The sequence below is a fragment of the Anas platyrhynchos genome, chromosome 2 (assembly GCF_047663525.1).
Source record: "Anas platyrhynchos isolate ZD024472 breed Pekin duck chromosome 2, IASCAAS_PekinDuck_T2T, whole genome shotgun sequence".
In the NCBI taxonomy this organism is placed as follows: Eukaryota; Metazoa; Chordata; class Aves; order Anseriformes; family Anatidae; genus Anas; species Anas platyrhynchos.
The window spans coordinates 31,460,713-31,475,391 of NC_092588.1; the positions used below are offsets into that span (position 1 = coordinate 31,460,713).

The following is a 14,679-nucleotide window of genomic DNA, read 5'->3' on the forward strand; positions in this document are numbered from 1 at the left end:
TGTTACAGATGTTATAGGTGTTATAGGTGTTACAGGTGCGCAGCCTAGAAATAAACGCGTTAAAAGGATCAAAGACTCTATAGAGATTTATAAGCAAATATTCAGATCTCACCCAAAGGCGTCCCAATGGGGGAGGAAGAGAGGCTCAGCCCGTCGACTGATCCCAAGAGTCAGGAGGTCCTAAGGATGTTGTATGTCCTCGGGATGGTATCTCCCCTGACAATGGTATCTTCCCTAACATCCCCTCTCTCTTGGGCCAATTTATATTATTTTCTATCTTTTAGGTGGAGCTTGAGTGGCTCTAGTCAAGCATATCTTAGTTATGATTGGTAAAAAGTTCTCCCTTAGTTATGATTGGTAAAAAGTTCTCCCGTCTCCATTTTAAAGTAATAGGCTCCAAGAAATTCAGAGCGCATGCTCAGTGAGGGGTGGTCGCACCTTGGAGGCGGGTAGCTTTTGGGATGGAGGTGTGTTTTGGTATTATAATGATATTATAATGAGCAAAAAGTACACTAGGGTACAGCATTTGTCAAAACATGACAGGTCTTTGGCTTAGGGTGGCAAAAAGTGCAGCTTTGTGCACAAGAACAATCGAGGTCCCACCTGATTACAGAGCCTAGCCGTGGTGTCTCCACTCCACTCCACGCTCCGTGGTGTTCCTTAGAGCTAGCACACCAAGTTTCCCCAGCGCGATAGCATCTAAGGTTGGGAGCCTAGGGAACGCTCAGGTAATGCAGTTATGCCCTACCCTGAAAGCCTCTTCAATGCTGTACCTTTTCCTTAAAAGTGTGAATGTTAGTTTTATTTTCCTAGTTACTTCAGGCATTTACACCACAAGGTATTTCTCAGCCTACATTCATGCTGAGTTAGGATTGGGTGGTCCCTTGTGGTCTCTCCCTCATCAAACTGTTTTATCTGCATAGAAGAGACTGTATAAAATACAGTCGTGAACTCACTGAGGTGAACAAGGGTGCTACTTCTTGTGTGATAAATGCAGTTTTATGTTAATGTTGCAAGGGAATGTTTGGTTTTGACTTAATAAAATATATTTTTATTTGACCTCCAGAACAGTGTTTTGCCAAATCATACTAAAAAATACTTTGACACTTCTGTTTATAAAATGTCAGTCTAATGCTCCTGCTAGAAAAGCAGGGAATGAGATTGCAGTAGCACTGAGACAGTAGAAACCCCTTGATTACTCATCCACAGTGGAATAGCCCCATGGAAAAAAATGGCACTCTGGAGATTACTTGGATTTGTGTATTTCTGCAGGCAAAGTTTACAGACCTGTAAATTTAAATGTAGAATTTTTGTAGGCAGAACGCATTGACAAATATGCCTGATGGTAATACATCTCATACTGATAGTCCCAGAACAGGTCAATAATAATGCTTATATTGATAGCAGGAGATGCTACTTGGTATTATAGCTAAAATCTATGTTATCCCCTTAATCATAATTACATTAATATTGGCAGGCTGTTGACAATACTCACATTACTATTGATAGATTTCTGTCAATAACATGTTTCCAAATAAAATATATTCATTCATAATTTGTACAATGCTCAATAACAGCACTAACATATACCAGGAGAAACTCCTATTTCCCTTGTGATATACATTTTTTGTAGTTGTAGTGCAGTGTGCTGTATAAGTAGGATTGTTGATGTGCTTAGTTGGAAGAAAAAAAAAAAAGACAAAGTGTAGGTTATTTAAGACAGAAAAGTTCCTTGGGGATGGACAGACAAATTTTTAGTTTTTGTATGCAATATCTGTGAAGTTGTAAAATCAAGGAAAAACATTCATGTAGTAGTAGTCTTTAGAGTTTTGTCTTAAAGAGTATTTATGTATCAAGCTCATCATACACAGATCTTATTGTTTATTTTCATCAGATTTTTTTGACTGTTCAATTCTGATCATAGATTATATAACCGTGCGTGATAACCAATGTGTGATGGCATCTTTAACTGAACATTGATATTTTTCTTTTTCATTACTGTGTCAACGAGTCAGAGTTCTTAAGTTCTTCTTACTTTAAATAATGTAAATATAAGGTAGACCAGTAAGAGCATGACAAACAGCGTTTAACTGGAGGTAAGACCACATTCTCTTTATGGTCTGGTAAGCTCAGCACAATATAGAATGTAACATTAGGATAAAAAGTATAAGTATTGACACTCAAAGTCTGTGTTTCTTGTATCTGGTTTTAGGACAGAGAGCAGATTTCTCACTTATTCCTACTGTAAGACCACTATGTTATGAAAGCAGTACAAACCAAAAAATCTAATAAAGTTCTGAAAGATTTTCATATGGAGGAAGTAAAGAGGGAAAAAAAAAATCTTACTATCACTTGAAAAAACAGCCATCACAGACCAAAAAAAAATTATATATTTTATATATTTTATATATTTTATATATTTTATATATTTTATATATTTTATATATTATTTTATATATATATATATATATATAATGGAAATTCCCTACAAAATAGGGTAAGTTCAGAATTCAGGCCTCTTCTGTTGAACAAATAGTTGCCGTTACCTAGGGCTTTTGAAGACATTTTTCACAGGTGAATATGTGTTTCAAATTTTCCCTTTAAATGTATTTATTTGGAAAGTAAATAGGTAATGTGTATCTCAGGTGGAAAATCTACCCTGTAAATGCAGTAAAACCTTAAATCAGTTCTGAAATAAGTATAGTTTATAGCAGAGTGCTGCAGCATGTACGTAACGGTAAGTACACTAAAATGTGCTTAAACATTAAAATCAAAGCTATATGGATATAATGTTTAAATAACTTGCAGGGTCTTCTGGTTAACAGCCATGACCTATGGCAAACTTTAGGTATGCTTTGCAGTAATCAAAAAACCTGGCAATAATGTTCAGTTTTATTACTTTGAGAATTCTTACCTAACTGTTGGGGGAAAAAATGCTTTTCATGCATAGTAATATTATAAGCATAATTTAAATGAATTTTAGAGGAATATATATATAACTTGTATTAGCTGGTTACATTTCTGTCTTATCCTTCCTTTTTCATATAGTTGACATAAAATTTACTTTGAAGTTGAATCAAAATGTTAGTTGACAATTCAGAAAGAAACACTAAATATGCCACAGTTAAACAGTATATATTGTATTGGTTTCAATTTTAGGAAAGGAGTTTTCATGGGTTTGGGATGATTTTGGAAATTTGACAAACAGTGTTTGGACTCATTGATTCGAAAGTGGTTTCCATTTTCTGTAAACAAAATTCCATCCTACACTGACAGGCTCACTGAAATTACTTCCTTCAAATAAAGTTCTGTAAAGGGTCAGGGACATGAAAAATATGTGTATTTCTAGTCACAAATCAGTTATGTTATACGATGAGCCATGCACAAATTTATTGGAAGGTTGAGGTCCAAGGTCAGGGGAAAAGATCTTGATGACATCTATTACATCCTTCTATGAAAACAGGGGATAAATTCAATGTTAGAACAAGTAAATCAGGACATTGTTTGACCAAGTTTTAAGAATCTCTAGTGATGGAGATTTCACAGTCCCTCTAGACAAACTTGTTCCGGTGTTTAACCACTCTCCTGAAGACAATTTTTTTCCTGTGTGGTTGGAATTTCTCATGTTGCAACACATGACCAGTTGCCACTTTTTCTTTCACTGTGCATATCGCAGAAAGGTTTGACTTAATCTTCTCTGTAACCTTTAGGAAGTGGGAGATTACAATTAGATTGCATTTAACCATCTTATTTTCAAGATAAACAATCTGAGTTCCTTCATGCTCTCCTCATATATCACATGTTGGGGCTCCCTGACGATATTAGTGTCTGGACTCTTTTTGGTTTGTTGACATTTGTCTTGTAGTGGTGATAGTAAGAAGTCAAAATTAGATGCCTGGTGTAGACCCAGTAATGCCAAGTAGAGAGGGATGAACATATCCTTTGGTCTGTGCCATTCTAATGCAGTCCAGTAGGCACTATGGCCTCAAGGGTGCACTGGTGATTTCTGTTCACCTGGCTGCCTACCAGAATTCCCAAGTCCTTTTTTGCAATGCAGCCATCCAATCAGTCAGTCCCCAGCCTACAGTGACCAAGATTTCTCATGTATTTTGTGATCTGTTTTGGTCCTGTGTATTTGACACGTTTTCCTTCAACTTCAAGAGGTTCCTGTTGACCCATATCTCACTTGCTGAAGTTTCTTTAAAGAATCTAGCCATACTGGAGGAAAAAAAAAAATCTGCAGAGTTAGCCTACTTACCTTACACGAAATCTACAAGAACAGGATCTCAGCCCCTGGGATGGTGCTGGAAGACAGCTGGAAAAAATGATTGTGTTGAAAGCTGATCCACTAAGGCTTTTTTCTGTGGGTGTGGAAGTTTGATGAGATGGCAGTTAAAATAGAATTAGGGTTTTGAAGGGAGATTATATGTATTGGAAGCTGTACAGAATGCTTATGAGAGGGTAATCAAAATGGGTGGGTGAGAGTGAAATGAGTAGGACTGAGATGTTACTAGCAATGAAGAAGGCACTAGATTAGGGGTGAATATTATGAGGCTGGAGTGACAGGTTCCAGAGCAGGCTGGCAGAGACTGGGGTTCCTAAAATTGTAGTGGGGTGAGAAATGAGGACTGGGAGCAAGGATATTCATTGGAGCTACTGTTAATGAAGAGATATAGGGAGATAGATTAGGGTCCATATTGATCTTGTGATCACAAAGTGGAGGAGATAAGTTTTTGGGTAGTGCTTTCCAGACAAACTTCCTGTGCCTCAGTGCTTACTACAGAAAAGGTGGAAGTGCAAGTGAGACAGGCTTGGTATGCCCTTGTTTACTGTCTTGTCAGGCTGGTGGGTGTCAACCTGGTGGGAACCTCAGTTTGTCCAGAGGGGGTGGCTTTACTCATATTTTACTTGTTAATGAGGAAGGAAGAGTTAAAAGAAACAAAGTGGAGTTATTCCATGCCCTATCCTTGTAGCCAGTCATGGTTAATTGGAAATTAGCATTGCATAGCATACAATAAGAATGAAATCATATTTCCTATGAGCTTTGCACAGTATTTTCCTTACAGACATGACCAATTACAGGTCATACTTCTGTAGGTACAGAAAACAGTACACATGGTACAAATAAATAATATTTCATACTGGGCTTTAAAACTTTTGGTGCACAGTGTTTCAGGGTGGCATTATTGGTTTGGAGGACTTTTTTAGTATTCTTAATATCATGAGCAACCATTCATATCTGGGGTCCTATCTAGCAACTTATATTCAAAGTGATTTTGTGTTAGAGCAGGCTTTCCTCATATAAATTGCAAGCATTTTTTCTGTACCTTCTCCAAAAGGCTGTCCCTCATCTGTTACACAGTCTGATTCAGAAATTGAAATATGTTGCCCACTACCTGAAATATGCCCCTTTCCATAAATCCCTTTGTTGTCTTTTTTCTGAATAATAATAATAAATAAAAAAAAAAATCACACAGTTTTTGCATTGTGAAAATGTTATCTGTATTTTGCTCTTACAATTTATGACATTTATTTTCTTAGAGAATTTCAGATATGATGACATTTAAGCTGAACAATTTTTTGATTTTTTTTTTTTCTGTAATGCTCAAACATGAAGAGTATATGTTTGTTGAGGTTTCTAGTAGGCATTAGTCTTGCTAGGATCTTGCTAGGAAATTTAATATTTAAGGAGTATAAGTAGTACAATTCTGCACCTGTCTAAGACTCTGGAAAATATATTCTGGCTTTAGTGATGTGCTGTATGATAATTGATGGCTGAATATTTCTTTAATCACCTATAATGATTCTTCCCTAAACTAAGCTGCCTTTATTTAGCAGGTTTTATCATTCTTGCCTTAATTTTCTTCTATATTTTTCTGTATGTAATCTGTACATTTTTTTTATATTGATAAGATTTTTACTTTCAGCTGCAACTACTGAATTATAATTGGAACAGTGTTTTCTATCCACCCCACTGTTCTCTTCTGGATTTTTTTCTGCTCATTTTCCTGTTTTTTCATAAACAATTTTACAGTTTTACAAGGTTCTTCCATTTTAGGATCCAGTTGAGTGTAACAGTTGTGCCCAGGATTTTTTGTTTGTTTGTTTTTTAATTTACACAATGTGTATATGAAATGAGAATAGTGAATAGTGAAATGTGAAATATGTGAAGTTTTTTGAATATTTGAAACAGGTTACATACTTCTATATAACCAAGTAAAAGTGTTACTATTTTTGAAAAATAGTCTAATACAAGCGCTTTTCAGAGCCAATTTTATACTGTCAATGTAAAGCTTGCTGAAGGGACTCGTAGTAATTCCTGATAATATAACAATATCTAAAGAAGTATTTGTTATTTATTGTTTATTGCTGGTATATTACAATTTTGTTATCTGTAATAAGAATGAAAATAGGAAATGCTCTGTTACACTAAAATCTATTTGTGTTTATTTCTAGAAAGTTGTGTTGTTTTTTTTCTGAAGAAATGTCCTCCAGCGTTGGAAATGAAAAGAGTGTGAGTCCTGTGCTTAGAATAAGTCAACTCGATGCTCTTGAACTAAACAAAGCCTTGGAACAACTAGTGTGGTCCCAGTTTACCAGCTGTTTTCATGGATTTAAACCAGGAGTGCTGTCTCATATTGAACCAGAATTAAAAGCATTGCTATGGCTTTTACTGTGGAGATTCACTATCTATTCTAAGAATGCAACTGTGGGACAGGCTATTCTGAATATTCAGTACAAGAATAATTTATCTCAGACAGAAAAATACCAGCCTCTGAGCAAACACCAGAAGTTATGGTACCTTATTTTCACTGTTGGTGGAAGATGGTTGGAAGAAAGATGTTATGATTTATTTAGCAATCGTCAACTACAGTCCTTCTGTAAAATCAAGTATTACCTTAACTTTGGAGCTGGACTTCTTAAACTGTGTGGACTTGTAAATTTTCTGATTTTTCTTCAGAAAGGAACATTTGCAACACTTACAGAACGCATTCTAGGAATTAGGTCAGTTTTTTGCAAGCCACAAAGTGTTCGTCAGGTAGGATTTGAATACATGAACAGAGAGCTCTTATGGCATGGTTTCGCTGAATTTCTGATCTACCTGCTGCCACTCATTAATGTACAGAAACTGAAACTCAAAATTTCTTCGTGGTGTTTGCCTATGGCAAGTCTTCCTAATAATGAAAACACATTAGCAGTTCACTGCAAGGAATGTTCATTGTGTGGGGAATGGCCTACTATGCCGCATACCATAGGCTGTTTGCATGTTTTTTGTTACTATTGTATTAAAAGTAACTATTTATTTGATATGTATTTTACATGTCCTAAGTGTGGCTCGGAGGTACACAGTCTTCAACCATTGAAATATAAAATTGAAATGACAGAATTTCATGCCTGATAGGGAAGTTGCTTTGGTTTTATACTGCACATGAAATCCTATAGTAGAGTTGAATGGAAAAAAAAAAGTCAGAAATTACTATAAACATCTTAAAAGTTTTGGAGATTCCGTAGTTTCTTGTAACATTTGTCTTTACTGGTATTATATTTTTTTACTGAATAACAGTGTCAATTTGCCCATCTGAAGGAAGGAAAAGAACAGACTTCACCAGCACTTTTGTTCTCTCAGACTATTTGATCCCAGTTTGGTATCCCTATGTTGTCAAGTATCTTCTTAGATCCATGGTCTGGCAGCCCACTGCTTCATAACTTCATGCTATATACTCTTCCCTTAGGGATAGATGAGAAGATGATGAATAAGCTTTTAGCCACTTTGTAGATTTTTTCAACCTTGTAATCTTCTTCTGTTACCAACATAACTAGTAGATTTTATGTGAAAGTCATCCTAATTACACCTAAAGAATAGATTTATTTTTGAATATTTAAAATCTGAATTCTCAGTGTGATGATCCATGTGTGAAGGAAGTGTGAAGGAAGGAAAGGTGTAAGACGAAGTCTTATCTCAGCAGATTATTAATAGTTGTCATCAGATTCAGCCATCATAACAGGACATATGGTCTATTTGTAAGAGAAGAATAACCTTTTAAGTGATCTGTCTGGTCAACAGACAAAAAGTTAACTTGTGCCTGCAGGAGATATAACCATCTCCTGATCAAAATACACCTTCTAGTTCTTCATCAGATGACAAAACTCATTTTCTCACACACCAATGTGTCTGGGATCTTCAGTGATGTATGTATGACCACCTCCCGTTTCTTTCCTATGAAGCTGAGGGACACAAACCCACTGGGATGCAGAAGCTACCTGAGGCAACATGCATTATTCTAAATCAGATACTTTGGAGAATACAGTTTGCTCTCAAGATGCTGTCTTTGGGACTTGCCACTCTTTATTTGGAGTGGTGATGGTGGGTTCCAAACCTCACTAACAGAGAAAACCTCCGTGAGGTTCCATACCTCACTCACTCGCTACCACAGAGAAAAGAGATCAAACCAGATATGTGTGTGTAAATGTACTGAAAATTGGGTAATTGTTCCTGTTTTGGGCTATTAAAATTTGTTTTTCTCTTTCAGCTTTGTGATGTTTTTATTCCCTTGTTTAATGCTTCATCCATTTAGTCTTTGACTTGGTTTTATAGAGTATATTATTTTTTTCAAAATTGCATTATTTTTCTTTAACAGAAAGTCTTACCCATAAGTGTCTCATTAACACACAAACACATTTTATCGTACTCTGGCTCTTAAATCAAATTTGCAAAATCTTATACAGTTCAACCAAGTAAATCACTTTATGATGACTAGGTTCTTGATAGGCTATCATCAATAATCAGTCCCCAAAATAGTATAGTAACAACTGACGCATACCTTTGATCTCCTTTTACAAAATGGTTTATTACATTCTTCAGTGTCTGATTAAAACAACCCACCAGTCTATTTGTTTGAAGATCTTAAATTCTGTTTTTTGATCTTTAGAGTGACACATAATGCTTTCATCTGATGCAATTAAAGTTAGTAAGATCGTAAGTATCTTTGGGCAGCCCAAAAATTCATTAATTTCGCTACTATTCTCTGAGTCAACAGAGACTTCAGAGCAACTGCTTCCAGATACTGTGTACTGTAATATATAATTTGTCAGTGTGTATCAGCAGCCTGCCAAATTTCTGCTATTCGCAGTTGCTATTTGAACCATGAGGTACCAATATGTCCTTATTAGAAGTATCAAAGCTAGTAAGTCTGTTGGAGAATATCCACTAGCTAGTGCTGAAGTGATGATTCTGTATCAGTTATCCCTGCACGTTATTTAATAGATCTTCCCAAAGAAATGTAATAGCTGCCTCAACTTGAAAGTGGTCTCCGGAAAGGATTATCAGTATTCTGGCTACCTCTCCCCTCAACTGTCCTTATTAATTAAAATATATACACATCCAAAATCCAGTGTTCATAGGTTATAATCATAGCAGACCTTTGTTTTCTGTGGACTCTTCAGTCTTTCTGAAGTCACAGTGCAGTATTGTGTCAAAAGTGCCCAGATTTTCTATATTGGACTCCTTTAGGTGTTATGTTCTTCTTAGTTAAGAGTTGACTTCTTTCCTGTTCAGTAATGTTGCCTTTTCCTGAATATTTAAATAATGTTTTCTTCCTTATTTGCTCTACCTCTGTCCATTCTGCGCTTTGACTTACTTAACTAAGCTGTACAAGTTTCCAAAGGTTTGTTTTATCTCTTGCAGCTTCACACAGGTGCAAATCCTAGTACCAAGTATAGTCTATTTTTCATCCCTGTTACAGAATCAGTACTATACCCATTTCTAGAAATTTTGTACTTATGTTGTACAGAACTATACCACTGCTTACTCTGGAATACTGCTGTTGGCTGCCCTGTTTTTCTTATGGAGTGGAATCTTTGATAATTAACTGATGATGGATTATAATACCAAAGCATTGGCCTACTTCTGTAGTACCTGATCATCAGCGTGTTAGTTTTGTAACCTGCAGCACTGATAACGTTTGTAGTCTGTCTCTTATGGTATGGATAAGGTAATGCAAACTGTCTGAAATTCTTTTTCTTACAAGGCCAACAGATTTGACATCCAGTTTGGTATCTTCAACATTGTTCTGAAGTGTTTCTTCTGTACTGGTTGCTGAGGATCCAAAGTCTAGTAAGAATAACTCAAAATATTTTCAGATTCTCAGCTGCTTTTCCAGGGATTAATAAGGCTACTTCTGTTTTTCATATTTGAAGATTCTTAGATTTGGTTTTGGTGTATAGGTAGATACCTGCCAGAAAACTGTTAGTTCTTGGCTCCCTCTAGAACTGTCCTTGCAGAATCCAGAACCTTACTTTTAGTCCTTGGCTCCAAATGCATACATTTCAGAACCTCATAAGTTCAGAATATTACAGAGGAATAATTTTAATTTTACTAATGGGAACTTAATATATTCTGTGAAAGCTACAGATGTATTTAGTCAATTGTTTTCATAATCCTTATTGAAGATAGGAGAACACTTAAATCTACTTTAAAAATAAGAGACTGATTAGTAATCATAATAAAGGTAACCTTCCACATGAATAAAATGGAGATCTTTGATACAGGAGAATGTTACCTTAACCATATTCGCTTTCTATTGTATATTTGTAAATTTCATATGTGCTATTTAAACTGTTTTTGAACTATGTATAATTAGTCCGGTGTTCAGCCAGTTGGCTGCCTCGAAAAGACTTAAGGTATTTAGTGTCATGTCATGCACTGTAGGGTATTTTTGTTTGCATTTGGAGATGCAAATATTCTATACAAAGTAATGGCAGTGTGTGTCCACACTTCAGAGTGGCTTTAGTTCTTATATTTTCAATGTGAATTGAAAGTACCAAACATCTCTTAGAATTAGAAGGTTTGGGAAGAGGATGGTTCATTTTGTTGTTGGTTCTTGGTGTTTGTTTTGGTTTGGTTTTGTTCTTTAACCGACATCTTCCTCTCTGCCCTGCTCCCTGCCCCCAGCTGTCACCATTTGGTGAAACCTTTGGTCTGTTGTAGCCAGAACTCTGATTGCTGAGACCAGAATTTCAAGTTGCATATTCAATAATCATTTGCTTTTAGGGTAGCATTTTATGATGACAAACTCAATACTCAGCAGCTTCCTTATAACATAGTGTTGTTTTTTTGTTTGTTTTTTTTTTACTTCATTTCTGTTTTGTGTATCTTGTAATGTGTAAGCTGCGGAAAAATTTTAACTGAAGAGATGACAGAAAAAATAATAATTTGTAGACTAATCAAAGGATAATTAATTTTATATACTAATTGCATGGATAACTTGTCCTCATAAGCATTGTATTTTCAGGAAAAAGTAATGCAGCGATGGACCAAGATAAATTTACTGATGCTTCCTGCAACAGAAAGAAAAAACTTTATTTTGGAATGTTAATCTTTTCAATCATCTTCTCTAAACTAAAGGCTTTTAGTGTTCACCTACCATGAGAATGTACTTCTGAACAGTTATATATGCAACAATGAAAAGGATCAATGCCTAGAATTTAAGAAAGCTAAATAACCAGAACTCTTACCAAGCTTACCGAGTCTTGGATATGAGTTACAAGCCTGTATTAACAGTTTTATTTGTTGTTATCTGTTGTAGGTCTTGTGTGCTATATGAACATTTTCAATATATCAGAAATAAATAAAAAAAAAAAGTGAAGACTAATTAATAAACATGTTAGAAAATACTTAATGTGCTTTGATTTGAATGAGAAATACCAATTGTCATAAGGTATGTTTCTGGGGGTATTTAGAAGAAAGGAAGTGGAGAATGCTGATTCCTTGCTTCCACAAATCGCAACTCTGTGTACTCTGTATGCTGTAAAAGAGATCTCAAATTTAAGTAGTATGTAAGACTTAAAATCAGAGGTTTCAGTATTCTGTAAAAGAGATGACAGGGATAGAATCCCATTTCTGCATTACCTGAAACCATCTATTTATCTTTCCATACATGTGAGATGTTGTAGAGGACAGTGATCTGGACAAAATAGTGGAAAGACAGTAAAAACATTGGAAGAAATATATTTCCTAAATATGGTCCAAACTGAGGAATGTCCTTATTTGAGGATATAACTGCTATTGATGTTTGGGTTGCATCATTCTTATGAAAACCAAGTTGGCTTTTTTTCTTTTTTTTTTTTTAAGAGAGGTAGTTATCATCCCTATTTGATGGTTTGACTGTTACACCATTTCATACTTAGCATTTATGAGACCAAAATGCCAAGAGGGAAAACAGTTTATAGTTACAGTTCATTTAAAAATAATTTCTACAATTTTAGGTTGCAAATCAAAAATTTTAACTGATTTTTTTTTAACAACTTCCCTTTTGAGTAGACTAATTGTATTTTCTACTTCACTGTGTGCTTGTTAGGAAGCTGTCTTGGCTTGTACTAAGAAGAAAATACTGTGACGTGGCTACACATACAGGATAGAGTCATTTGCTTGCTGCCATGTTAGGCAGTAAAGCTCATGGTGTCCTGGTTTCAGTTAGGACAGTTAATTTTCTTCTTAGTAGCTGGTAGAATGCTATGTTTTGGCTTAGGATGAGAAGAGTGCTGATAACACGCCGATGTTTTAATTGTTGCAGAGCAGTGCTTACACCAAGCCAAGGACGTCTCAGCTTCTAACTCTGTCCTTCCAACAGGCAGGCTGGGGTTGCAGCAGGAGCTGGGAGGAGACGGGCCCAGGACAGCTGACCCAAACTGGCCAGAGGGGTATTCCATACCATCTGACGTCATGCTAAACAATATATAGGGGTGGCTAGCTGGGGGGAGGGGGCCGGACTGCTCAGGGTTAGGCTGGGCATCGGTCAGCGGGTGGTGAGCAATTGCATTGTGCATAACTTGTTTTGTATACATTATTAGTAGTAGTACTATTATTATTTTTATTATTACTGTTATTGTTATTTTCCTGCTTAATAAACTGTCTTTATCTCAACTCACAGGCTTCACTTTCCCATTTCTCTCCCCTATCCCAGAGAGGGAGGGGGGAGGGGGAGTGAATGGCTGTGTGGTGTTTAGCTGCCAGCCAGGTTAAACCACGACACATGGTCACTTACTTCTAGTAATAAAATTATTGTAGTCTGAGCACAGCACTTGTAACCAACATACCAAGGAGCAGTTTTAAAATGATGCTTCATACCTTATTCATTTCCAGATGGAACTGATTAAGTAGATCACAACCATCTTCCTTCACCCTCCCAAAAGGTTTTTTCATGTTGTCGCTACCAGAGCATTCACTTAAAATTCTTACTGCAGTCCTAGTAGCATTCCAAGGGAGCCCACTTCCGTGGCAGGATCTAGCATAAGCCTGGCAATGTCACCAAGTAGATGGCATTCAAACAGAAGATACTTGTGAGGGGATTCCAGTCCAGGACCAGAGGACTACACATACATGCATAGTGAGTGATACAGGGCATCTGCCAGGGCCAGGCAGTGATTTGTTTCATTCTCTGGAACCCACCTTGTTTTTTGTACCTCTGCTTAAGGTTGTGTATGATACAACAACATGTTTGGCATTCTGGATGTCAGTACCCAATCTGTTACTGGAGATCTCCATCTTACGACGTGAATTGAACATCTGACTGAATATGCAACGAGACCCGTTATTCTGAAAAAAAATCCATGACCCTTTTTAAGAAGGCATTAGAAGCAGTGTTCATGACACAGAAACAGAAGCTGATTAAGCTTTTATGAAAATGCTTTTGAATTGATGAAAAATTGTCAGTCTCTGTACTCAATTAGGTAAGAGTTTCTTATATTAGTGACCACCACAGCCAGTCATATCTACAAAACAGTCTCTGTAATTAGCAAAAGCCTACGTGATGTGGACAATATATTTATTGATAAATCCTAACTCCAGGCTCCTTCGATAAAGGCTTATGCCTAAGACTGGATCCTGTGGATTGCCCCACATAATAAAGTCAATTGGTTCAAAGGATTTTTCAAAGATAGATTCAGAAAGTCAATAATTACCATCACTTCAGAGTAGTATTCATGATGCTAATGAACCATCTCTGATTTGTTCAATATTATCCCAAAAGATCAGAACAGGGACAGACTAGAGGCAGCGAGGGGTATTGGACACAGGAATCAGAGCTATATAGAGCAGTGGCTTCAGGATAAATGACATGAGGATATCAAAGAGTGCCTTTTCCATGCACAAGCTTTTGCAGTCACTGCTGTTCATTCTATATACATAATGGTCCCATGCAGTGAGTAATATTTCTCCTACAAAACCAATCTTTGAATGGTCAGAGCATGCTGCAAACACAAGGATGAGATGGACAATTAGCCAAGTTGCAAAGCTTCTATTGCATACACTGTGGAAAACAGTAAGTTAAGTCATGCTCAGGCCAGCTGTCTCCAGGTTTGCTAGCAGAAGGCATAGATGGACCTGCAGCATGCCTTTTCAATTTCACTCTTTTCACAATCCCTGTCACTGATATCAGCAACGGCAGGCAGTGTGTAATGATTTGAAAGGTAAAGCACAAAGGAATGAAGGTTACTTATTGTGCCATTACTCAGTGCCACTAAGACTCATCTTCATAAAAATATAAATAGATCCAAGAAAGTGTGGTACATTAGCAATACTTGAAAACCAATATAGATGTCAGACAAGTGAAGAATTCTAAAGAAAATAGCACTTGAAGTTTTTCACTTGTATAGCAAATACAGCTTTTGCTAAAGAAATGC

General features: G+C 36.4%; 1 protein-coding gene across 10 annotated transcripts in view; it reads left to right on the forward strand.

Moving 5' to 3' along the window:
- PEX2 (peroxisomal biogenesis factor 2) overlaps window positions 1–14,679 on the forward strand; it is a 56,113-nt gene that overhangs the window by 13,917 nt on the left and 27,517 nt on the right. For 9 of the 10 annotated variants that reach the window (XM_072034507.1, XM_027452370.3, XM_038174424.2 and 6 more), the window contains one exon: window positions 6,457–8,530. The exons of the other annotated variant lie outside the window; for it this stretch is intronic. In XM_072034507.1, the coding sequence (XP_071890608.1) occupies window positions 6,485–7,399 (915 nt within the window). In that variant the 5' untranslated portion in view covers window positions 6,457–6,484 and the 3' untranslated portion in view covers window positions 7,400–8,530. Of the gene's footprint in view, window positions 1–6,456; window positions 8,531–14,679 lie in introns of those variants that run through there. 10 annotated transcript variants of the gene reach the window in all.